This window comes from Daucus carota, chromosome 3 (assembly GCF_001625215.2).
Source record: "Daucus carota subsp. sativus chromosome 3, DH1 v3.0, whole genome shotgun sequence".
NCBI classification, from domain to species: Eukaryota; Viridiplantae; Streptophyta; class Magnoliopsida; order Apiales; family Apiaceae; genus Daucus; species Daucus carota.
Genome location: NC_030383.2, coordinates 39,595,975 through 39,619,819, shown reverse-complemented (window position 1 = coordinate 39,619,819; position 23,845 = coordinate 39,595,975). Strand labels below are relative to the sequence as shown.

At 34.7% G+C, this 23,845-nt stretch overlaps 2 protein-coding genes across 2 annotated transcripts; both read right to left on the bottom strand.

Moving 5' to 3' along the window:
• Positions 1-236: 236 nt before the first annotated feature.
• LOC108215094 (alpha-galactosidase 3) lies at positions 237-8,555 on the bottom strand. Its single transcript, XM_017387434.2, has 15 exons — positions 8,296-8,555; positions 8,153-8,211; positions 7,873-7,929; positions 7,765-7,799; positions 7,175-7,278; positions 7,017-7,089; positions 6,124-6,182; positions 5,973-6,038; positions 5,802-5,885; positions 4,537-4,601; positions 3,869-3,951; positions 2,780-2,870; positions 2,326-2,384; positions 1,007-1,147; positions 237-589 (listed from the first exon to the last, which is right to left on the bottom strand). Exons 1-15 carry the CDS (start codon positions 8,457-8,459, stop codon positions 476-478), a joined length of 1,254 nt encoding a protein of 417 aa, XP_017242923.1. The 5' UTR covers positions 8,460-8,555; the 3' UTR covers positions 237-475.
• An 8,922-nt stretch (positions 8,556-17,477) lies between these two features.
• LOC108211303 (mini-chromosome maintenance complex-binding protein) lies at positions 17,478-23,108 on the bottom strand. The gene is made up of 13 exons (XM_017382862.2): positions 22,755-23,108; positions 22,564-22,671; positions 22,058-22,180; positions 21,780-21,824; positions 21,451-21,567; positions 21,196-21,354; positions 19,966-20,040; positions 19,745-19,858; positions 19,435-19,637; positions 19,155-19,290; positions 18,680-18,907; positions 17,827-17,894; positions 17,478-17,712 (listed from the first exon to the last, which is right to left on the bottom strand). Exons 1-13 carry the CDS (start codon positions 23,043-23,045, stop codon positions 17,595-17,597), a joined length of 1,785 nt encoding a protein of 594 aa, XP_017238351.1. The 5' UTR covers positions 23,046-23,108; the 3' UTR covers positions 17,478-17,594.
• Positions 23,109-23,845: the final 737 nt, after the last annotated feature.

Here is a 23,845-nt window from a genome sequence, read left to right as displayed (position 1 = left end):
ATAATGCTAGTTATTAATTACTAGTTAAAATTAATTTAGTTTTTGTAGACATGCGATCATATTTCCGACCTTCCGGATTTGTTCCTAAATTCCAGCTATCAGATATATAAGACGAGATACCGATCAATTTAGGGACTTCCTGAATAGTACCAAACAAACGACCCCTTAAAATATTTCCGCATAAATGTCAGTGAATCCGCTACACTGCATTTAGCAATATATAGGATACATCATCATCTATGCTGCATTATGTAAAGCGCATCTTTAACTTTAGTTAAAAACATATACACACTCATCTTGTTATTCTAGGCATTTAGAATTCAAGTTCTGCCAAAAGGGTAATATCCCTTCACTTTGTAATGTTTGGAACACACAGCAACACCTCAAAGAGCTAATGGAAACATCTATTATGAATCATGCAGAGGTGAGGTATAAATAATGGTACAACAATCATTTATCCGCCAACCACATTTGTTTAGACTATAGAGTGTTGAGATACTGTTTGAGGAGTAAAAATGAAGAGCTCACAGCCGTGTGCATCTACTTGGGCAGTAAATGATGCCGTCACGCCTTCCATGATATCCTGATGCTGAAACCAAACTAAATAGTATTAGGCCACATCTTATTAGCTCGAATGAGTACAACAGTGACTACGTACACAATCTTATGTAAATATAATAATTGACGCCAAGTTCCACACTGTATACTTCCGAAATCATACAGATTCAGATTTCAGAAATCTATCTATACAAGACTAAAACCTAAAGAGTGATATATCGAGATGTCTTTCATATGCCAGAAAAAAAAAATCCTCCAAGTTGGGCATAAAATCAAATGATCAACAATGACTCATGTTGAGGGAAGTTTAAACACAAAAAGGATGTTAGAATGTATGGTCAACTGGAATCTATTATAAATCGACAAACAAATTTATGATGTGCTTATTTGCAAGTGCTTGTGTGTGTGCGCGCGCGCGCTTTGTGTTTGCGCAGTCGGTGTTACTCACCCTCCACAAGTCCCTTACTGACACGCTGACAAATGACTGTATTCCAAGCACATCCCATGTAACTTTAATTGTAGCAGCTTTCGAGCACCGATTCCAAAAGGCAACCACCACTCGATTACCAGAAAGAGGTCCAGCCCATACCTGAATCATAGACGGTTAGAGAATCTCTAATGGAAGCAACACTTGGACACTATAATGCTGGAAGTTCAACTCTAGTTTGGTGTAAAACGAACTGCAATGCAACACTTTGATGGAGTAAAATTTACACCAAGTGAATAGTTTTGCACCAAATTTGTTGTCAAATATTTCATGTAGTGCAAGTTCTACACCAAATTTGGTGTCTTTCACAATCCTAACTATAACCTCATGTTTATTAATAAAACAAATTTGTTTCTACTATGTCCCATTTATATTGTATTATATATAAACAAAACCACTACTTTCAAAAAAGTTAAAAAAATATTTCTTTTTAAAATCAAAAGATTCCTTTTAGTATAATAGGTTTGTTTTTGTTGTTGCTGTAAATTTTATACCAAAAGGTGTAATTAGTGTAATGGATTGGAGATGTCTTTTGTTTTGACTTAAGTGGGAGGAAGTGCATACAATTCTTGGACTGTTTCTCCAACTAGGAGTTCGCATCACTTTAAGACATATCTCCCTCCCTCCACTCCAACTACTCTAGCTAGTTTCGATTCACAACAGATCTCACAAGCATCTGTATTATCAGTATGACCATTTATTAAAGGTTACAGATTCTATTTTCACTACTTTATATGAATGGTGTCAGAAAAATGCAATGCCACAGCTGATCATATGTGATCTTAAGCCCAGCCTCTTATGTTGTTCATCTGCACCGATCGATATCCTTGTGGATGGGATTACAATGACATAGGATCAGAAAGATCACAGATGATCATGTCCCAATATATGATGCCTTGAAACTTTTACCCAAAATAAACCAAAGCAGTCCCTTATCTATAATCCACCTGTAAGAAGTTATACCGTGATCTTTATTTTCTTTTTTATATTCTGTTTTAATATTCAAGCAGAGAAAACAATAGTTGCGTTCTCTATTTATATTGCCAATTCCCTTTCTGACTCGTGTTTACTATTATTATTTATTTAATTATTTTTGGAAAAGTACCCTTTCTTTTTGTCTCTTGAATTTTTTTTTTTTATGGAGCTAGCTCATCAAATTTAAATTTGAGAGAGAGAGAGATGGGCAACACATACTTTATTTAAAGTAACAAACTTATACATAGTAGAAATTTTGCTGAAATAGAAATTGAACTGGTATAAAAAGATCACAAAAGCAGAACCTGTTGGCAACCATCTATTCCAGTAACATTAACTTTCCTTCCTTGAACCCCAAGTTCATCTGGAACATACATATTTCATTTAGTAAGCAGACATGCTAATAATCAATAACACACATATAATAAGCATAGTAGACTCCTAACTCCTAATATTTTTAGCAGAGTGTGTAAACTAAACTGATATCAGACTCAAAATTAAAATCGTGTAACCACTCTCTTATCTAAATGTATGTCATGCTCCACTTAAAATCAGCAATCAACTTCTGAATGAAGAGGCATATCAAATCACATAATATACACATTAGGCCTTGCTCCTGAAATCTGTTCTTCAGTTGTTAGAGAATTGGTCACCTAACAGTTGCAAACTACACGGACAATATGGGAAAGGAAAGACTACACAAAAAATGCATGCACACTGATAGTATAATACATTGAAATATGTCGGCAATCTTGTTACCTTGGTTTATTTCAATGACTTCCCTGTTTGATAATATTTCTAATGTTTCTGTACCCATGTTTCTTACATCACAGCCAATCAGAAGCGGAGCCTGCAAAGTTGGGCAATACAATACCATAACTTGGAATGTCTATATTTAATGCAAAGAAACTATCTTGGTCAACCAATAGATATATTTGGAAACCAGACATAATACAACAGTTTATGCTCAACCTACAAAACCTGAAAACTGCCTGAGCATGAGAAATTTGTGATAAAGAGAGATGGTTTGGCAAAAAACACATATAAAACAAATAAGGCTGAGCATGTATTAGATGAATATGTTAAAAGGACATAAGATAACTAGAATAAGGTGCCAAATAACTTAATTCCTTTCTATTTAATTGATCATACATATTCAATTTTGTTATTATACTCCCTCCGTCCCATTTTAACTCATGTTTGACTTTTTGACACGCATATTAAGTTGTAAAATACTGACAACAATGTTTCAGTAAAAGATTAAAAATTCAATACTGACAACAATGTTTCAAGCAAATATCGATGAATAGTTTAAAAAAAATGATAACAACATATAATATTGTAACATGTAATCAGAGAGGTGAAGATTTCAAAATCTCATCAGTTACACTACTATAAGAGAAAACTGATACACGATACAAAAGTCCCGTTTTTTTTTTTTTTGCTAACTCAAGTCTCATAATTTTAACAATGAGCTTGTAATTTTTATGGAAAAAATTTAGTAGAAGAGTTGAGGTGATAAAAAAATAGAAAGAAGCTATCTTTCTTTGTCAAGGGTTACGTATTCGTAGATGAATTGCAACAGGATGCAATTGCCAGACTGCCGGAGCAAGAGCTCCTTGGCTATTTCATATTACTAATAAATGGAATCTATCATTTTATCAGATCCGTGACACTTCAGCAACTTTCCACTATGAAAGAAATTTAGAATAGTCAGCAAGTTGGGAACTATTCCTACTCTGCTAATGTGTATGTAGTATAGAAAAACTATAAAAAAAAGTCAGTGGTTATTAACAACTAATAAATATATATAGAGCACAGCTGTTACAGGAGATTAAGAGTGAACACCTTCATCAAAGCCCAAATGCTAAAATGAGCTCGATATTCCTGAAAAGTCATCCCACCATTACCAACTTCTAGCATATCTGGATCTGTCAGAACAATACATATTAAGAAGATTCAGAAATCCTTAAAAAGATAACATATATGGGTTAAATATCAAAGTGGCAACTGAAGTGGACGTCATATATAACTTTGCTCACCGATCTTAACGGGATATCATTTGTATCATTAAAGTCATAATAAAAATCAACAAGTACCTCTAAATATGGGCCCGGGAAGTAAATATATTTTTTTATAAAGTTTCACATTATACTTGAATGTTACGCCAACCAAGTAGAAGGTTATGGCTTCTAGTATTTATAATAATATATTTAGATTTTATCAAGTTTATTTACTATTTATTTTTTAATTTTATAGTTATTTTCTTTTTTTAATTAAAAATAAATAGTAAATAAACTTGATAAAAACTAAATATGTTATCAGAAATACTAGAATTCATAACCTTGTACTTGGTTGTGGTAACATTCAAGAAAAATGTTTATTCATATGATACCTCGTAAAGATCGGTGGGCAAAGTGATATATGACTTCCACTTCAGTGATCACTTTGATATTTAACCTCAAGATATACATACATGAGTTACGTATCCTTATTTAGTTAGTAGACATCCCTACCATTCCATCCTCCGGGTCCCGCATACCCAGCCCACTTGTCATTCAAATCAGCAATAGCAGTCATGCTACATATGAATAACCGTAAGACAACTACATAATCGGAAAATTAAAAACTCCAGCCTAGACAAATAAAAAATGACAAAAGCAAAAACCTATCAAACATGTATCTAATACTAATTTTTTGTGGTGCCTTGTTAGGTGTAAGGCGCTTAGGATTAGCACCTGATTAGACCCAATCTCTACCTGATCCGGTCAAACCTCGACAAATAACAAAACACTTGAGATCTTAAACTCAGCCCTATTTGCAATTCACTACGTAGTTGAACTCTTGAGTTTTACTTGAAATTAGTCTCGTTGGAGACTTTGATTTACAGATTTTGGTGGATTCAAAGCTGCTTGCATTAATTGTGTGTACTTTTGAATCTAAAACCTCTATGCTAGTTGGTTATTAAGCATAATTATATATTTTCAGTAGGGTCATGTTCAAGAGAGAACCATTAGACAGAGAACCGTTACCTTATTTCTAATATTAGTTAGGGTTCTGCAACGGAACTGCGCATGAAAAAATTGTCTTATTTACGTATTATATTTTGAAATTACTTCTGAACACGCACAACGATGCAAAAAAACATGTATTTAGATTTAAATCTTGAAAAACTATGTAAAATATAGGGTTCTGCAGCGGAACCTTAGTGGTTCTACGGTTCTATTTTAAGCATTGGTTCTCTCTTGAGCGCGACCCATTTTGAGTAATTATAATGTTAGTAATATATATTTATGTATACTTATTCTTCTCAAACAGTCTCTTTATGTTAATATAGGTTAGCCTACCCAGCAACCTTGCTGCAGGACTTCCCAAACCTGCTGATGTGGTGCCTTGTACACTAGGTACAACCTGTTTATTCTTTTTTAAAGGGAGCACCATATCGACCAAGTGGGTAGATTCAACCCCATGCGCATAGGGTAGCACTTGCAACCTTGCCAGTCTCCTTGGTCCTACTCAAGTGGACATGGCTGTCACCTTGCGATTAGGCTAGCAGTCTAGCACTTGTCTTCAGAACCATTAAGGGAAGATATAAAATGGTAGATGGATCATATGGCTTAACAGGTTTTGTTGGCTGTCTGATGAACTAGTTAATTGTTAATACCATAAAAGATTAAATAGTAATAAAACATGGAAGGTTTTCCTTATCACATTGATAATCTTCCTTAACACACAGCTGTAGGCTATAAGAGACTGAAGATTCAGTGAGAAAGCAGTAAACCTTTTCCATGAATCGCTAATGTCATCCGTTGTTCGCCAACTATTCCCCACATTACCAGCCCACAGTGCAGGGTCATCAACACCCCTGTCAATGATTAGAATCGAAGCAAGATTTTTAGCAAATAGTGAATTAGATACCTTAGACATTGCAAAGCAGCTGTTTTGGTATTACCATTCACAAATTGAATAGAAAATGGCACGCCCAGTGGCTTGTAGAGCATCGCGCATCACAGGATATCTAGAAATATCCATTATAAATATAATAAGTGTTTTGCCTAAATTTATTAATGCCATTAACATTAGAAAAAGGCTGAAAGTAGAACCTATTCTCTGCTTTGATGCCCAAATTAAAACAGTTGTCATACTTCAGGTAATCCACTCCCTGAATAACACGACATCAAACATGACTGGGCAAGTCTAGGAAGAGTACAATTTAGTTCAGTGTCCCCTCCTATCCCTAGGGGAACTATTTTAAAGAATACTAAGCAAAGTTCAAATGGGCCATAAACTGTCATTAATCTAACAACAATATGTTCTATGATATACAGTACCAGGACATGACATCGATGATTTTATTTTTATTTATTTATTTTATTTATTTATTTATTATTATATTTTTGGTTTTTTTTTTTTTTGCGCGGGGGGGGGGGGGGGGGGGTCGGAGGAATAGGACCAGAAAATTCACTCCTACAGCTATAAATTTCAAATAAAAAATAAATAAAATTGATTCTGATCCTTCTTTTTTAGTTATGCACAATTACATACTAGTTAAGCTACAAATTTTCTTTTGGTAATATGCTTTAGGTTTTAATTTAATTCCCATAAAAAAATTGAGCAACTATGGATATTTGATAACTGTTTAATACATAGTGAAGCTGCTTCTCAAGTGATGTAATCTCCTTGAAACATCCTCTGTATATTTTTGGGGAAAAAATGTTTGTCTTTCATCGGAAAGGAATATGCCAATTTTTTTTATTGCCTATACTTTAAATTTTAATAGAAAACTAAATAAGGATTTATATTAGGATAGAATAAACTCCTTGCTAGTTGTTATGGCTTTATTATACATATCAACAATTATACGGGAATCAGTGTTCAGTACTTCTGTTCTTAGTTGAGTAATATATTTCCTTTTAATAGTTTAACTTTCTTTCCCCAGAGGGATGGTTTGCACAAGTAAATAGACACGCCAAATGAAATCAGATAACGAACTTACCCAAGAAGCAAAAAGCTTTGCATCATCATTTTCATGGAAAAGAGATCCAGGTCGAACTTGACATGTGAATGCCCTGCAAAGTATAACAAGGTGAAATTAAAATAAAATAAAATAGATCCCAGTCGCTGATTCAATGCAGAGATAAAAGATATTCCTACCCAGCATCAGAGTAGATACCAAGTTTGAGACCCTTTTCATGTATATAGTCAGCAAGAACTTTAATTCCAGATGGAAAGGTTCTTGGATCAGGGACTAATAGACCCTGAACAACAAATTAGCCATAAAAGCATTAAGCACAGATACTAATGTAGAAATATGACTTGAGAAGATCAGAAAGAAGAAAAGGAGTAGAAGAAGAAGATACACTATCATTTTAGAGAAACCAAAAAACGTTAGTAACCCCCCAATTTACTCTAAAACGCTCATCAATTCATAATATTCATCTATTAGATCATAAAGATTGCGACTGTTAAAAGAGATCCTGATTCCTAAAAGTTAACAACCTAGTAAAATCTTGACGGTTACAAAACTAGGAAAAAAATAATTGGTTCTGATTTTTCAGTTGTTGACACATATATCCAATGATCTAGTGGTTATTATTTTTCATCCCACAGAAGGATTGTCCTCTGACTGCTGTGCACATGTCTGAGACAGAAATTAGGATTTCAGCCTCCGGAAAAAAATCCAGTACCGTACAAACAGCGTATTAATTGATAAAATTGTGGGAGGGGGAATAAAATTAACTAACCTCCGCGCTCCGTTTAAAAGAAGACCAGCAATCATCTGTGGGCAGAGATATAATAAGTCCTACTTTGAATCTTTCTCGCGAAAAGCAAGGACACTGACAGAATAATACCTATGTTTACGTATACATAGCCAAGCTCCGCCAAACCAGAAGTAACAAGGGCATCAGCTGCAAAACATTAACAAATTAGTTCTTGAAAGGAAGTTGAGTACCTGAGAGAGAGAGAGAGAGAGAAGGAATTTGGAGGGAGGGGGAGAGAGAGGGAGAGGGAGAGAGGGAGAGAGAGAGAGAGAGAGCTAATATAGAATAGAATAGAGAATAGTGATGCAAGAGTGGATATAAAGAGTGGGAAGACTGAATAGTATCCAGTAGTGAAAAGCAAGGCAAGCACCTGTTTCCTTGATAACAGTCTCGTTGATGTTGCAAGCAAAGAAATTCCAGCTATTCCATCTTACTCTCGCAAGTAGACCAACTAAATCAAAACCAAAGAATGGGTGTAGTGTATACAGAGATAGTGTAGTAATTTATACATACCCCATTTGAGGAGTTCGAGCTAGGCCGTTGTTGAGTCCCAACTTTGTGGAGCTTGATGGATCAAACAATGGTGGAGTAATCGGCAACACCCCTGCTCCTGCTGCTGCTGCTGCTACACAACTCATCACCCACACGCTCAATACGTAGATTCCTCTGTTTTCCATACTACTTGTTTCCGGTTTACTCCACCGCACTTCAGTCAACACCACTAGGTCCTTTATCTTCCACCTCTCGTTAGATACAGGTGTGACGTAAATACAGGTGTACATATTTTTTTTTATATAGATAACTTAAATCAGAAACCGCGCGTTGCGGCGGCCTATAAAAATTATATTAATGATTCAAAATTAATATTTGTAGAATAAAATAAATGTGCGGAAACTTATCAAAATTATATTAATGATTCAAAATTAATATTTGTAGAATAAAATAAATTTTATATTATAAACATCTCGATGCAATACCAATATTAATATTTAAATTACAAAATTGGACTACAATTCATGAGTGAAAAATGATAATAAATTTCTACATGTAATTAACACTTTAAAGTACAACAAATTTTAATTTTAATTATATCTTTTAAAAAGTAATCATGTCTTTGATTAAGATTGTCATTAACCTTTTCAAGACATATACATGCCCTCACCATATGTGTAGAACGATCCAAAACCCTACAACCTATAGGAGTATTTATAGGTGCAGACAGACTTGTGTGCTACTCTTTTCCATAATTAAGTAATATGTAACAAATTCAGATTAAAAAACTTGCAAGCTACCATATTCCATAAATAATCTGAAACAGAATCAGATTAATTTATGTCAAGATATATACCATATCAATTAATCTGAAACAAAAAAAGTAGTTTTTATTTTTAATATTTTTCATCCAAAAATTCCAGAAAATTAAAAAATAAAACGGGGTATGTGAGAGGCGTGCACCGTATGTGTAGAACGATCCAAAACCCTACAACTTATAGAGGTATTTATAGGTGTAGAGAGACTTGTGTGCTACTCTTTTCCATAATTAAGTAATATGTAACGGAATCAGATTAAAAAACTTGCAAGCTACAATATTTCATAAATAATCTGAAACAGAATCAGATTAATTTATGCCAAGCTATATACCATATCAATTAATCTGAAACAAAAAAGTAGTTTTTATTTTTGATATTTTTCTTCCAGAAATTACAGAAAATTAGAAAAATAGAACGGAGCTATCTGAAAGGCGCCACCTACACGCCTCTCGCTTCTCCTTTTTGATATTTTCATCCAGAAATTACAAAAAAACAAAAAAATAGAACGGAGCTATCTGAGAGGCGCCACCTACATGCCCCTCGCTTCTCCTTTATATAAGTATATATTGATTAATAATGTCAGAGTCTGGGTGACAATTGATACTGTGTCATTTTAGAGCCGAAAGACGTTTATAATATATTTTGGGAAATATTATAGAGTAAATGACAAAGTGGTGGCTGAGGTTTGTCGAATTTTATAAAACGATGGTTGAACTTCAAAAACTCCGAAATAATGGCTGGAGTTTACTTCTGCCTTTTAAAAACGTGGCTGCCGTCCATTGCCGTTAGTTTTGCTCCGTTAAGTCTAAAACGTCAAATAAAATGAAGGGTATATCAGAATATCAACCGACTATTTATATTATCAAATAAAGTTTGGGTCTTTAAACTATGCACACCAACTGTTTGATGAAATCTGAAACGTTGTCGGCGGTGACTCATGGAGGAAAAAAGAGAGGACGGAGACAGTTGTGGAGGGAAAAGAGAAAGAAAAAGGACGGCCGCACGGGTGTGTGTATTTGTAGATGTAGGCAGGGGATCAGAGGTTGAGTTTGGCGGAGATGATGAAGGATAAAGGGCCTGTGTGGGATAAGATCGTCGAGGAGAAAGGCTTGGTGCCGACAAAATTAGAAGAGGTTGCAACTTAGTGGTTCGCTGATGGTATGTTTAGTGGTCTATGTCCATTGAACTCGATGAACAAGAGTAAGGAGCATGGATTTTTTGGTTTTCGGAATTCAAAATCTTGCTATATTGGATAGATAAGATGAGATCTTATAGAATTGTTCCATAGTTTAATTACCATACTCATCTTCTCTATTCTTATGTTGTTTGTGTCAAATTGTCAATAGTGTAGTGTCTAGGATCTTGGATAACAGTAAGAATAGATACTTTAGAGTTCCAGAACAAAGTTAAAGGTTACAAATCTGGCCGCGAGGTCGGGTAGCGACAAGGCTGAGACTAGTCGTGGTGGTCCTGAGTAGAGAACATAAGGATGAGACAATAGGAGGCAAAAGGAGATTGATGGGTTGTCAATCTGTTTTTACCCTTCTTCTTTTTATTTGTTTTTTTAATTTTTTTAGACTTAATGGCCAGATTTAACGGACCTTGACGGCAGCCACCTTATTAAAAGGCGGAGGTAAAGTCTAGCCACCAATTTGTAGTTTTTGAACTCCAACCAACATTTTGTAAAATTTGAGAAACTACAGCCACCACTTTGTCATTTACTCAAATATTATATCCAGAGCAAAGTTTTAATTTTCAGAGCAAACAAGTATGAAAAGACAAAATTGACCCCGTGCATACACAATAACAGCAAAAGAGAAAAACAATGTGAGGGATAATTTCGTCTTTTCATGGATTTTCAGCTCTGGATATAAAAATTTGCTCTGAATATAACATTTCTCCATGGGTTCATTCATAATTCAAATATTCATTTTAGGATTTTTCTTCTTTCCGGGATAAAAAACCGCATATAGATATTAGGGCACCATCACCCGTCATATAAAATAATATGTAAAAGTATTCGGGTCGCGCTCAAGAGAGAACCAATCCTTAAAATAGAACCATAGAACCACTAAGGTTCTGCTGCAGAATCCTAAATTTTAAATAGATTTTTAGGATCTAAATCTAAATACATGTTTTTTTCTTGTTTTTTCATCGTTGTGTGTGTTCAACAATAATTTTAAAATATAATACATAGATATTGACATTTTTTCGCATGTGAAGTTCTTCTGCAGAACCCTAACTAATACTTAAGTTCTGCTGCAGAACTCTACATAATAAGGTAAGAGCCCTACCTAATAAGGTAAGGATTCTATGGTTCTCTCTCTAACGGTTCTCTCTTGAACATGACCCAAAGTATTCATATTTTCATGTTTACATTCAAAGATATCGTGATAGTGCAATTTCGGTAAATATAGGGCAACAATTGCTTTTAGTCAATACCAGGGGTTGCATTTTCCAATTAACTCATTAATTTATTGTAAGGGATGCACCCCAAACAAGCATGTCTTTTAATAGATTTGGCGAAGTTTTCTCCTATTATTTGCATTAAAATTAGTATAACTCTTATTATTTATTAAGAATATTGATAGATGGTATATTAATGATATTTATAAGAGTGGTTGATTGATGCTGGAGCTAATGTGCATCTTTGTGCTGATATTACTCTGTTTGTATCTTATCAACAGACTAATGGGATGACAATGACGATGTGGAATGCTAGTGTTGATTGAGTTCTTTGAATAAGAAACGTGGACCTGAAATTTGCTTCTGGGCATGTTCAATCCCTTATTAGAGTGCATCATGTTCCCGAGATTCGTAGAAACATTATTGGTGGAGCTGTTTAGTGAAAAATGGCTTTGAACTTTCGATGAAATGTAATAAAGTACTCCCTCCGTCCCAGCCATTTGTATACAAATGGTTGGGACACGGAGACTAAGAATAAGTGTAAAAGATGAGGAAAGTTAGATGAAAAGTGGGTATAGTGGTGGGACCTACTTATATTTAATAATAGATTTGAGATAGTGGAGGAATGTAGTGGGTGTAATAGTGTTTATATTATTATAGAATGGAGATAGTGGAAGAAAGTAGTTGGTGTAATAGTGTTTTATATTATTAAAAGTTACTATTTTTGGAATGTATACAATTGATGGGACGTCCCAAAAAGGAAACTGTATACAAATGAATGGGACAGAGGGAGTAGTTATTACTCATACTGGTTTATTTGTTTTGGCAAAGGTTACTTGTCGAATGGTTTGTTTTTAATAAATATGGAGCCTATTTTGGGCAATTTATTAATGATAATGTTTCTCCTTCTGTTAATAATATTGAATTATCTGGCTTGTGGCACTCTAGACTTAGTCATTTAAATTTTGATGCTCTAAAGAATTTGATGAACTTAGAGTTAATTCCAAAGCATGCCATTAATAAGAGAGCTAAATGCCAAGTATGTGTGACAGCTAAACAAACAAGGAAACTTTTTCATAATGTGGTTAGGGATTCAGACTTGTTAGATTTAGTGCACTCGGACATATGTGAATTTGGTGGTGTGTTGACTAAGGAACACTATATATGGATATTACATTACCTTCATAGATGATTGTAGTAGATATTGCTGTGTTTATTTGCTTAAACATAAAGATGAAGCACTTGAAAAATTCATTATATTTAAAACTGAAGTTGAAACACAAACTGGTAAAGTACTTAAACCTTTGAAATCTGATAGAGGTGATGAATAAACGGGAAACGCCTTTAATGAATTTTGCAAAAGCAATAGTATAATTCATGAGGTGACTCCACCATATACACCTGAGTCTAATGGGGTGGCAGAACGAAAGAACAGAACTTTTAAAGATATGATTAACAGTATGTTGATTAATTCGGGTTGCCTAAGTATATGTGGGGAGAGGCTCTGAATACGGCTTGCCATATTCTGAATAGAGTCCCTCTGAAACATATGGACAAGACACCTTTCGAATTTTGGAAAGGCAACAAAACTAGTTTAAAGTATCTTCGTGTTTGGGGGTGCCTTACTAAGGTACTTGTCCCCAAACACAAGAGAAAGAAACTAGAGCCGAAAACTGTTGATTGCATCTTTTTGGGCTATCATGAAACCCCTACAGCTATGGGATTTTTAGTATTAAAATCTGACATAGATGGTATAGTGGCAAACACGATAGTTGAGTTTCATGATGCAACATTCATTAAGGATGTGTTCCCTATGAAAACTGGTATATCTCAAGGTTCTTCTAATGATGATCCCACTAACACATCTAGTTCCATTTCCGATCATGTGGAAAGGATGACAAATGTGGGGGCAGATCCTGCTAGTAGCTCTACTCCTAATGAAGTAGAGGAACCAAGAAGGAGTAAGCGTGCAAAGATAGTTAAGGACTTTGGAAGTGATTTATCACTTACAATGTCGAAGACGAACCTTTGACTTTCCGACAAGCAATGGATTGTTCGGTGTCTAGGCATTGGAAAGGCAGTGTGAAGAGTGAAATTGATTCAATTGTTTCTAACGGAACATGGGAGTTGGTTGACCTCCCTCCTGGGTGTTCAACTATAGGATGTAAGTGGATTTTCAAAGGGAAGATGGAACCAGATGGCTCAATAGATAAGTATAAGGCTAGATTGGTTGCTAAGGGTTTTAGGCAAAAAGAAGGCATTGACTACTTGATACATACTCTCCTCTTGCAAGATTGACAACAATCCGAATGTTTGTAGCATTGGCTTCTGTACATGGTCTTATCATCCATCAATTAGATGTAAAGACAACTTTTATTCATGGTGATCTTGAAGAATAGATTTATATGGATCAGCCTGAGGGATTTGTTGCATCCTATGGCTTGAAACAAGCACCTAGAGACTGGAACAAGAAGTTTGATGACACTGTTTTGATTTCGGATTATATAGTTAATTAATGATAATGACAAGTATGTATACTATAAGGTTAAAGAAAATGAACATATTGTATTGTGTTGTACTTGTATGTGGATGATATACTATTGTTTGGAACCAATATTGTATATATTGTATTGATGGCACTTTGAAACGAAGGATATGGGTGAGGCTAATGTGATTCTTGGATTCAGATTGACTCAGTCAACTGAGGGAATAACCTTGTCACAATCTCATTATATAGAGATATCTATACTTGAGAAGTATGATTATTCAAATCGTAGAATTGCTAGTACACCATATGATCCTAAAGTTGCTCTTATCAAGAATGCATCAGGTGTGCTTGTGTCTCAGTTAAGATATTCCCAGATTATTGGGAGTTTGCAATATCTTGCTGATAGTACTAGACCAGATATTTCATATTTCATATTTCATGTCTAAGTTAGCAAGATATACCAAATAGAACTCATTGGGATGCTCTAGATAGAGTACTTAGATATTTAAAAGGCGCCATATATCTTGGGTTGCACTACAAGAGATATCCTGATGTGCTTGAGGGATATAGTGATGCAAGTTGGATAGCTAAGAAGTTAGGTTCCAATGAAGTGACTAGATATCTGTTTACCCTTGCGGGTGGAGCAATATCCTGGAAGTCCACTAGACAAACTATAATAACTCGGTCTACGTTTGAGGTTGAGTTGTGTGCATTGGATGCCACGGGGACAGAGGCTGAATGGTTACATGGACTTATGTTTGTGTTACCTATAGTAAGTCATCCGCTACCGGTAATTTCTGTTCATTGTGATAGTCATACAACTATCGACAAGATCAGAAGTTCCAAGTTTAATGCTAAAACAAAGAGACACATCCAAGTTAGACTTAAGTCTATAAGGGGTTTGGTGTCTCATCGGACTATTGCTATTGAGTTCATTGGAACTCCAGATAACATAGCTGATCCCCTGACTAAAGGACTTGAGCATGTTGTCCTTAAGTCGAGGTTGAGGATGGGACTGATAATCCATCATGATTCATCTACAACGCGAACCCAATACACCTGAGAGGAGATCCCTCGAAGTGTATTCAATATGGTGATAACAAGCTGTAAGGATGGATCGATACTCGGTAGTACCTTTAACTACAATTAGATATTGATGTATCTGAGTCTATCCCTAATAAACCTAAAAGGTACTATAACTGCAAGTATAGCAAGAGTTTTTAGAACTCTGAATGGGATTAATTCATTAGACGAGATGGTAGCAGTACATCTCTGGAGATGTCCAGCTAAGCGAATGTAATTATGTGGTCATAATTAGAGGAAAAGGTTATTCCTTGAAACATTCGACGAACAGAATCGAGACACGACCATTAATGTCTCAAAGCCGTCGATCGGCACCATAGCCTTTGACTTGTCATCGTCTATGAAGTGTGGTTACATCCAACAGATAGAGATTTAAGGTGAAACAATCCATCTATATCGGTAGCCACCGAATTAGGGGACTTAGGAGGTTCAAACCCGGAAGGATACCTACTTTGAAAAACAAGTCATGATGAAGACTAATATGCATTTATGTATAGATTTGTGGGGGATTGTTAGAAAATGGAAAGTTTGAGGCATATCTCTAATATGTTCTTGATGTAATTTCCGGAAACTAATAGTTGGAAGTTGTTTCTTGCTACGAGGACTTAGACTTTCATGTTTGGATCTAAGACATCTTCTTAGTGTAATCCATAAATAAATTGAGATGAAAAGGCTAGCTTGAAATAGGTGTGGCAGATTGAGTTTTGTAAAAATTTGAGTACCACATAAATTAGATAATGAGAGGTTGGTTGCTTTATATTACCTTACATACAAGTGTGGTGCACAACTACTAAGGCATGTGAGGGTGCATGTGTTAGTGTGCTCCATGTGGGTGTGCATGATATTATCATGCAGGGGTGTTCATCAAACCGCCCACACCGCATAAACCGCCCGTCCCGCTCCGCACCACACCGCAAAATGCGGTTTTTCTTTTTCGTGGTGCGGTTGCGGGTTGAATTTTTAACAAACCGCGCGGTGCGGTGCGGGTTGCGGTTTGACATTATATAAGCGCGGTTCAAACCGCACCGCACCGCAATCTTCTAATATTAAAAATATATCACATATAATTAACAATATATTTATATTATATAGATAGATTATTTTTTATGATGTTATCTCCTATGTGTGTGTGTATATGTTCAACTTACTCAACTTAATTTTTAAAATTTTAAAATATAAATTATGGTTAGTTCTAGGATGACAAATTAAATATTCAAATGTTTTCAATAAAATAATTCGTTAGTGTTGAAATCTTTTCATCTTCATCATTATCATAATTATATTTTAGTTTGTATTTCTTTTGATGAGTATCGCAACTCTAAAAACATATATATATATATATATATATATATATATATATGTTTATATATATATATGTAAATCTATTATAAAATATATTTTTAAATACATATAATTTGAAATTATATTTATATATCATGCAAAAGTATAAATTTTTTGAACGTATAAACCACACGAACCGCACCGCACCGCAATTACGCGGTGCGGTTTACGTGGTTTTTATATTACACGGTGCGGTTGCGGTTTATGAATTTCTCAAACCGCATGCGCGGGTTGGTTCGCGGTTTTGGGAAAAACCCGCACTGCGAACACCCCTATTATCATGTGCCTCGCACGCACCCAAGCGCGCAGCCTAGCCTCACCATGTCATGACTCAGACTCGGGTAGGGTCGAAGAGCGATTTCGGAGAATGTCTTGGCTTTAAAGGCGAGTAATTTTATTATGGAATAAAATAAAATAATTATTGATTTAATATTATTTTCATGTGAATATACTGATTAATTTATTTTTTGTTTTTATATTCAGAAAAAAAAAGATGTCTATTGTGAGAAATCATAATTGTATATTCTGTGTTTAAAATAATCAAATATTTTATTTTAATTGATTTTTATTCAGTTATGTTTTAGTTATATATTATCTACATATAAAAACATTTTGTTTAGAGAGAACCCTAACCTCTTCAATCTTTTTGTCTGTCTGCCTCTCATATATACATACAGATTGTTCTCAAACAAATTGACATATTGATCATCGTTGATCGTTGCCGTGTCTATGAATGGATCGGTGTGAGCTGTTTATCCTGAAAGCGAAAATTACAGCAATCCATCACAACGTAAGTGGGGCAATATTTACTTCAAGAACAGTCTAGTCTTTATTGTGAGGCTACACGATTCAACTGATTTTCATATCACGATCATATAAGATTTCGTCTTTTCCTATTAAATTTTAGTTTCTGATTTATTTCGTATTTTCATCTTCATGATTTGTTTCATTATTCAGTTTGGCATGTTCTTGTTTATATATATATAACTGCTATTGTTTCTTGTTTTGGTTTTCCAACAACTTCAAGTCCAATTATTTATAATATTTTTAAAAGCGAGCCCGTAAGATTCTTGAAAATTATCATAGATGTCATAAAGTCACCATAGAGCCCTGTAAGTATTCGTTTTCTTTTTTGAATTACATAATGCACCAAATTACACATCTAAACTAATGTCCAACTATTTTCATTGGTTTGACCTCTCGCATCTCAGCCTCTCCAATTCCTTTACCATTTGCCAATGTTCTAACGACAAGCATGTTTCACCAAAGCTCATTGAAACCAGACGCCCCATAGTTAGTAATCTGTATAAACAGATAATAAAATTACCAAAGTATTTCGAAATGGAAATGAAACTCCAGATAGTCTGGCTCGATAGCGTGAAATCAGATGAGACATTAATGCACTAAATAACTAACCTGCTAAAGTCTGAGCTGCCTAAGCTTCGATTTGCTTGCCTAGCTGCAACTAGGTCATCTTCTACCCTCTACAATATATACGGAAAAAAATTGAAATCAATAGATAAACTATATAAAAAAGCCGGCCTACTGCAAATCTATGGGTATGGGGTAATGGGGATAATGAAATGCTCTGTACTGCCACTGAGTCTTTTCTTCGCACATGAGGTCAAATAGTAGAATACAGAATCTATCAGTAAAAAATTTCACATCCCATGAACCAAGAAATGTTTGATAGAATACAAATATTGTAGAGAACTCAGTCGCAAAAAATTGAGACCCAGCATGAGCATTTCAGTTCAAACATATAATCCAGATGTTTTATACATTGGAAAGAATCTTCAGCATAAATCAGATTTACTTATTACTCTCAACAGAAGCAGACTGTCACGACATGCATGCTAGTCTGACAGCAAAACAATTCCCATTAGAAACTTATGGTGAGTACTGAGCTGAAGTGCTTTGTGCTCAAAATTAATAACTGCTAAAGCAAGTACCACAGATAATTGATAGGACTTTCTTTGGCAGTAAAGATGCCAAGCAATAAAAAAAATCAGAGTGCACCATGTAAATCAAAAAAATAACTTTGAAAATGAATGAGCTTTTTTTTCTTTAAAGAAGAGACTGGCCCTAGCGATTCATTCTTAAACATCAAAGCTACAAAACTGTCAGCAAAAAACAAAAATAAAAAATTATCTAATGGAAGCAGATACTCAAGTGTTGATTCTATCAGAAAGATTAGCACATATTGACTCACCAGCTAAAACCACTTCAGTACATAAAATAAAGGGTAACATAACAAAGTAGCTCATACCTTCTGCATTTCTGAGTCGATAGAATGCTGCAACGATCTAAAAGTCGCCAAGTAGCATCTCCAAGCTTTTAGTGCTTCCATGTCCACACAATCAGAAACACGAGGGGGTTGTGGGCGGAAAGGCAGAATGACATCAGCTGGCAAGATGTTTGATTTCCCCTCTGATAGAATCAACACTTGAGTATCTGCTTCCATCTCCATTTTGTAATACTTAAAATCATAGTCCACCTGAAGAGTGTACACAAAATAAAGGGAACATGATTAAAGATACAAATGTTGACATTTCTAAAGATTTGAAATCCATAAATTATATTCTGGTTTGGATGGTAGTTTGAGAGAGTGGAATCAAAGAGGATTTTCCTAGGCATTATGCAAAAAATATATATCAAACTGAATTGGAATGCAGATTTACCTATGTACAGAAAAATAAGTACACCAACGTAGTACATACACACAGATATACTTTGACTCTTACCTTCTGGGACTCTAACAGGATTTTTAGCAATCTTATATTCTCAACCCCAACAGAGTTGAGAGTACCAGTCTGTAACTGAGTCTCATCTACTGTTAAGTGGGTACCTTCAGTTAGCTGCAAAAGCCCGGGCACCAGTCTGAAGAATTCGCCATATAAAATGTAAGAAAGCTATAAAACATGAAGAATTTAATATATAAAAATGAAATAAAGCAATAAAACTTTTTCATGTCATGTAAACAACCACAAGGGATACTACTGTTCTATGCTTGCAAGAGCTTACCTGTTTGTATTGTAATCCTTAGATGGGGCAAGTGACACACTGTTCAAATGATCTATTGTAAGAGGCATACACATAGTAAAGGGAACAAGATTTGCAACTGCAGCTTTGATCCGATTTCCAAACACAGTCAAAATTTCCTTATTAAAGCAAGTAAGATTCAATGACAACTTGCCAACAGCCACCAATCCAACCCTAGTATGCACCTGAGGATTACATTTTTATATATTAAATTCTAAACTTAACTAAAACCGAGTTCCATTGTGTAACAGCATCTATGAGAAATATGAATATTATAGTTATAACCACCCACCCCAGACAAAAGGTGCAGTAACATGAAATGAGCAGCCAGCTCATCATTTCCCAGAACAGAAGTAAGATGGCCCAAAAGTGACTCCCGCACTCCCTTCACCATACTGGATTTTGGCTGAATATTTAACAATTGCAGGACTCATATGACCAAGGTATGCAGAAAGGTCAATTAAACAAAAGAAGACGGATGAAAATATATTACAACTGAAAAAATCTAGTAACCTCCAATATTAGTGAACCAGAAAGGAAGTCATGACTAGTGAGCTTCTGGTGTACAATGCAATGAAGACGAGGTACCTGCAAAATTTAAAAGTCAGATACCATTCTGATATCAATTTTTTCTTTCTTCTATCTGAACTAAAAGCAATTACCAAATGACTAATCCAGTCTGTTCAGTAGACTATATTCAGACTTGATATACAACCATTAAATTAAAACCCAAGAAGGTGTTAATACAAGTTTTCTGATGTAGATATTAGAACCTGAAATTTTGCTACAGATACTTAACATACAGACTGTTCATTTAATTGTAACCATGTATATGATACTCTAGTTAATGTTCGGAAATCTCACATTTTATTTGTTTTAAACAATTAAAAAATATTGAATACATACCCAGGACAAGTTTCAGGTTTAGTTTGAAAAAAGAAGAAGTATATATTCAAATTAGGGTTGTGAGAGAACTCTCTCCTTGTAGCTATTGATTATGGTCCTACTGCTGCAGCAGTTATGTGGTAATATACGAGACTTTCACAGCCATGCTATTTCATAAACAGCCTTTGTGAGTAAATGGAAGCAACTATATTAAGCCAGCAAATTGAGGGTGATGGCCACAGGCAAAAAGCCTCATCTTCATGCCTACGAATATGATAGCGTCAGTGTATACTACTTACCTGTACAATTCAATACAGGGTATAACTTTCCCAGTGATGGTTTCTTAGTTGGTTCAACCTACAATGCCAAGATTCTATGATTTAAATCAAACTCCCTACGAACATATCTAAAAGATCCCTGTATTACCATTCAATCAAATTAGATGATCAAACAACATATAGGAATAAAGACGACCTGATAAGTCCCTTGTTGTCACAAGGCCAAGTTGTGGCAACCACTGATATAACTTCAGGTTATGTTACCAGTAAATAGTTGTTTTCATTTTGTCATTATTTCCATTTAAAGACTAATTCATACACCTCATTCATCTGATTTAATCATTTAGCGCTTTCATTTAGTTTCAACCAGTAGGAAGGCACGGCCTTTAAAATTGGTCAGACTACGTTCACAGAATAGAGGACAGGGCAACACTTTAGATCCTAATATACCTTGCAATTGAAAAATACCATACATCTCATAAAAAACATGATCAATAATAGTATGCACAGATGTTTACTCTAAGAATAAAAACAAGTAAATATTACCAAAAGAAATAAAAAGACAAAGATGGATCAAGACCTTGCTAGGAGGTAGATGAATCAAGGCATCCTCACACAACCCATCCGATAACTCATCAAAAGTATCATCATCTGCGGCAAGCTTCGGATCAAAAGTAAGAAGACCAACAAACTCAATAACGTCATTCAGCTTCAATTCAGACTCCGGAGTGTCATATATCTGCATTTCATATTCGATGCGGAAATATATTACCAGATTTTTTCATCGTTAATGCAAGAAAACTTCAATATAAGTACAATTATCAATATTACTGACCTTAACTACACAAGGCAAAGATTTGATGTCAAAATTAGGCACCATGTCGGAATTAGAAGTAGATCCCTCCGAAATACGCTCTTTCGGACATAACTGGGAAGAGTGCATGTTCTCTCGCTGATAAAAAATATATTTAGGACTACTGTTAATACCAGATTGTACTATACAAATGAAATCTTAGATATTTAATACTTGTTAATGAGCCATTACAATCCAAAACTTTTTCATAGTTGATATAAAGAGCATACATAAAGTATAGAAAGTAAATGTAAATTTAACATTGAGAATACAAATTGTTTATCATAATCAAGGAAAGCATAAGTTCTTACCATCTTTTTCATACAAGTAGAATCCTGAAAGTCTTGATCTGATGCCTAAAAACAAAGAGGTCAGAATTGTGAAGTCGCGTAACAAGAAACCAAAGAGTAAGGCATTATAAATAGTTTGCATTCACACACTTATCAATGGAAATATGGATCAATGACCATAAAAAAGTAGGACCCCGCCACATAGCATGGCTCTGATGTTAAAAAAATAAATGAGATGGAACCACCGTTATCTGGACATAGTAATTGGAACTTTGAGATATTTGGATTACTGAAATTACTTGGATATCCATGTCAGCACAATCTTCCCTCTGACGCTTTTCCCCGTGTGGAGACGTATTATTCAAACAAGGACTCGTCACAAAATCAGAATAGGTTTCGGCCCATATATTCTGACCTGGTACCTACACAATGTGAGTTCAATAAGTGATCCCATTTTTACTAACCAAGTCTGTTTGCCTTGACCTAATTCCAACACTAGAAACTGAAAAAGGACTTCAAAAGTGCGACGTTGCTCGTTCCCAATTTTAGGAACGTTGAAACAAAATTATCAAAACAATTTAAAACCTTCCAAATGCGAGAATCGGACAAAGCCTCTGAAGGATATCTATAATTGTATCATACTAATAAAATGTTCAAACATTTTAATCCATCAAATTGGTAAAAGTGCTGAATAACAATTTCAGTAATCTATATGACTATGACAAGATCTATCATTGTATCATACATAAAAAAACGGAAAAAGAAGAAAACAAGGGAGAAAGTTAGTGGTAGGTTAAGAACTCACGGGAACACAGTAGAGCAATCTACGCTCCCAAATGCGAGAATCAGACAAAGCCTCAGAAGGAAGATGAGAAACGTCAGTGAACTTGTTGGTTGTCCAAGTTCCACCATCCTTCAATCAGAAATCAGATATTATTATTATTATTTAATAGAGTTAAGGTGGAAAAAAATGACAAAGTTAAAAATATCATATACCTTGTGAGCGCCGACATAGAACTCATTACCGAGCATGTCTTGAATCATTCCTCGATAACGAACGAGTGTATTGGGTTGAAGGTGAGGGAGAGTTGTACGGTCAAGTATGGGAATTGAACTCATAGAAGGAGGTGATGGTTGATCAAAGAGGAATTGGCGGAAGAGCTGAGTGGCTCCCCAGTCTTTTCCGTCGACCAGAAATGGGGGCTCCCCCGCTCTCATGGCTTTCTCGAACGTCGACCTCACTGCTCCCACCGGGTTCCCGATCAAATCGTATTCCCTTCCTACCATCTCTCTCTCTCTCAATTCTCTCTCGCTATCTCCGTTGTTCTTTCTCCGTCCCAACCCTAGCTAGCTTTTTATTTCCCCTGCCCCTTTCCCGCCATTTTTTCCACCCCTTTCCCGCCAGATTAAATACATGTATATAAAACCCAACTAATTAGATGTCGAGGATTTGTACGAGATTTTCTTAATCAAATCTCAGAGAGTTTATATTTATATATATTTTAGATGATTATCTATTTCTAATATGATCTACATTTAATTAAATATTTATTGATTAGAGCTTAATATTTTATTGAAAAGGGTAAGAAATCCTAAATTGAAAGGAATTTGGAACAAATTAGTAGAAAATTCGATTTTTTTGTCTAACCACGCAATCATTATTATTTAGGATATATCCAGGGGCAGTTTGGTTCTACTCCGGAAAACGAAATGGGATTCTGAAAAGAAAACGAAGATAAAGAAAATGAATGATACTAAATTGTATTACCTGTTTGGTTTTGATCCAGAAACAGAATGAAAAGTTATATGATTATTTTTTTATCTAATTTGTTAAATATCAGATAACTTGCAAAAAGTTAATGATATTTATGTTTATAATGATATATTTATTTTTATGTTTATAAATTAATATATTTTATTATTTAAAAATATTATTATTTTGAATGGCTTGATTTATAAATTATATCAAAATTATTTTTAATTTATAGAAATTTAATTAAAATTTAATTTTGATTTTCAAAAAAACATTTACATATTATTTTTTATTTTTAATGATTTGTGAAATAAATTATAAATGAAAATGAAAA

Coding starts and splice junctions, on each gene's coding strand:
- LOC108215094 (XM_017387434.2), bottom strand. CDS start 8,459: ATGGAAAACAGAGGAATCTACGTATTGAGCGTGTGGGTGATGAGTTGT. Junction 3,952..4,536: donor GGGACCCGGAGGATGGAATG/GTAGGGATGTCT, acceptor TTGTTCTGACAG/ATCCAGATATGCTAGAAGTT. Junction 2,385..2,779: donor AGTCATTGAAATAAACCAAG/GTAACAAGATTG, acceptor TGTATGTTCCAG/ATGAACTTGGGGTTCAAGGA.
- LOC108211303 (XM_017382862.2), bottom strand. CDS start 23,045: ATGGTAGGAAGGGAATACGATTTGATCGGGAACCCGGTGGGAGCAGTG. Junction 20,041..21,195: donor TTCATCTACCTCCTAGCAAG/GTCTTGATCCAT, acceptor TAAATTTTGCAG/GTACCTCGTCTTCATTGCAT. Junction 17,895..18,679: donor TCGACTCAGAAATGCAGAAG/GTATGAGCTACT, acceptor TATATATTGTAG/AGGGTAGAAGATGACCTAGT.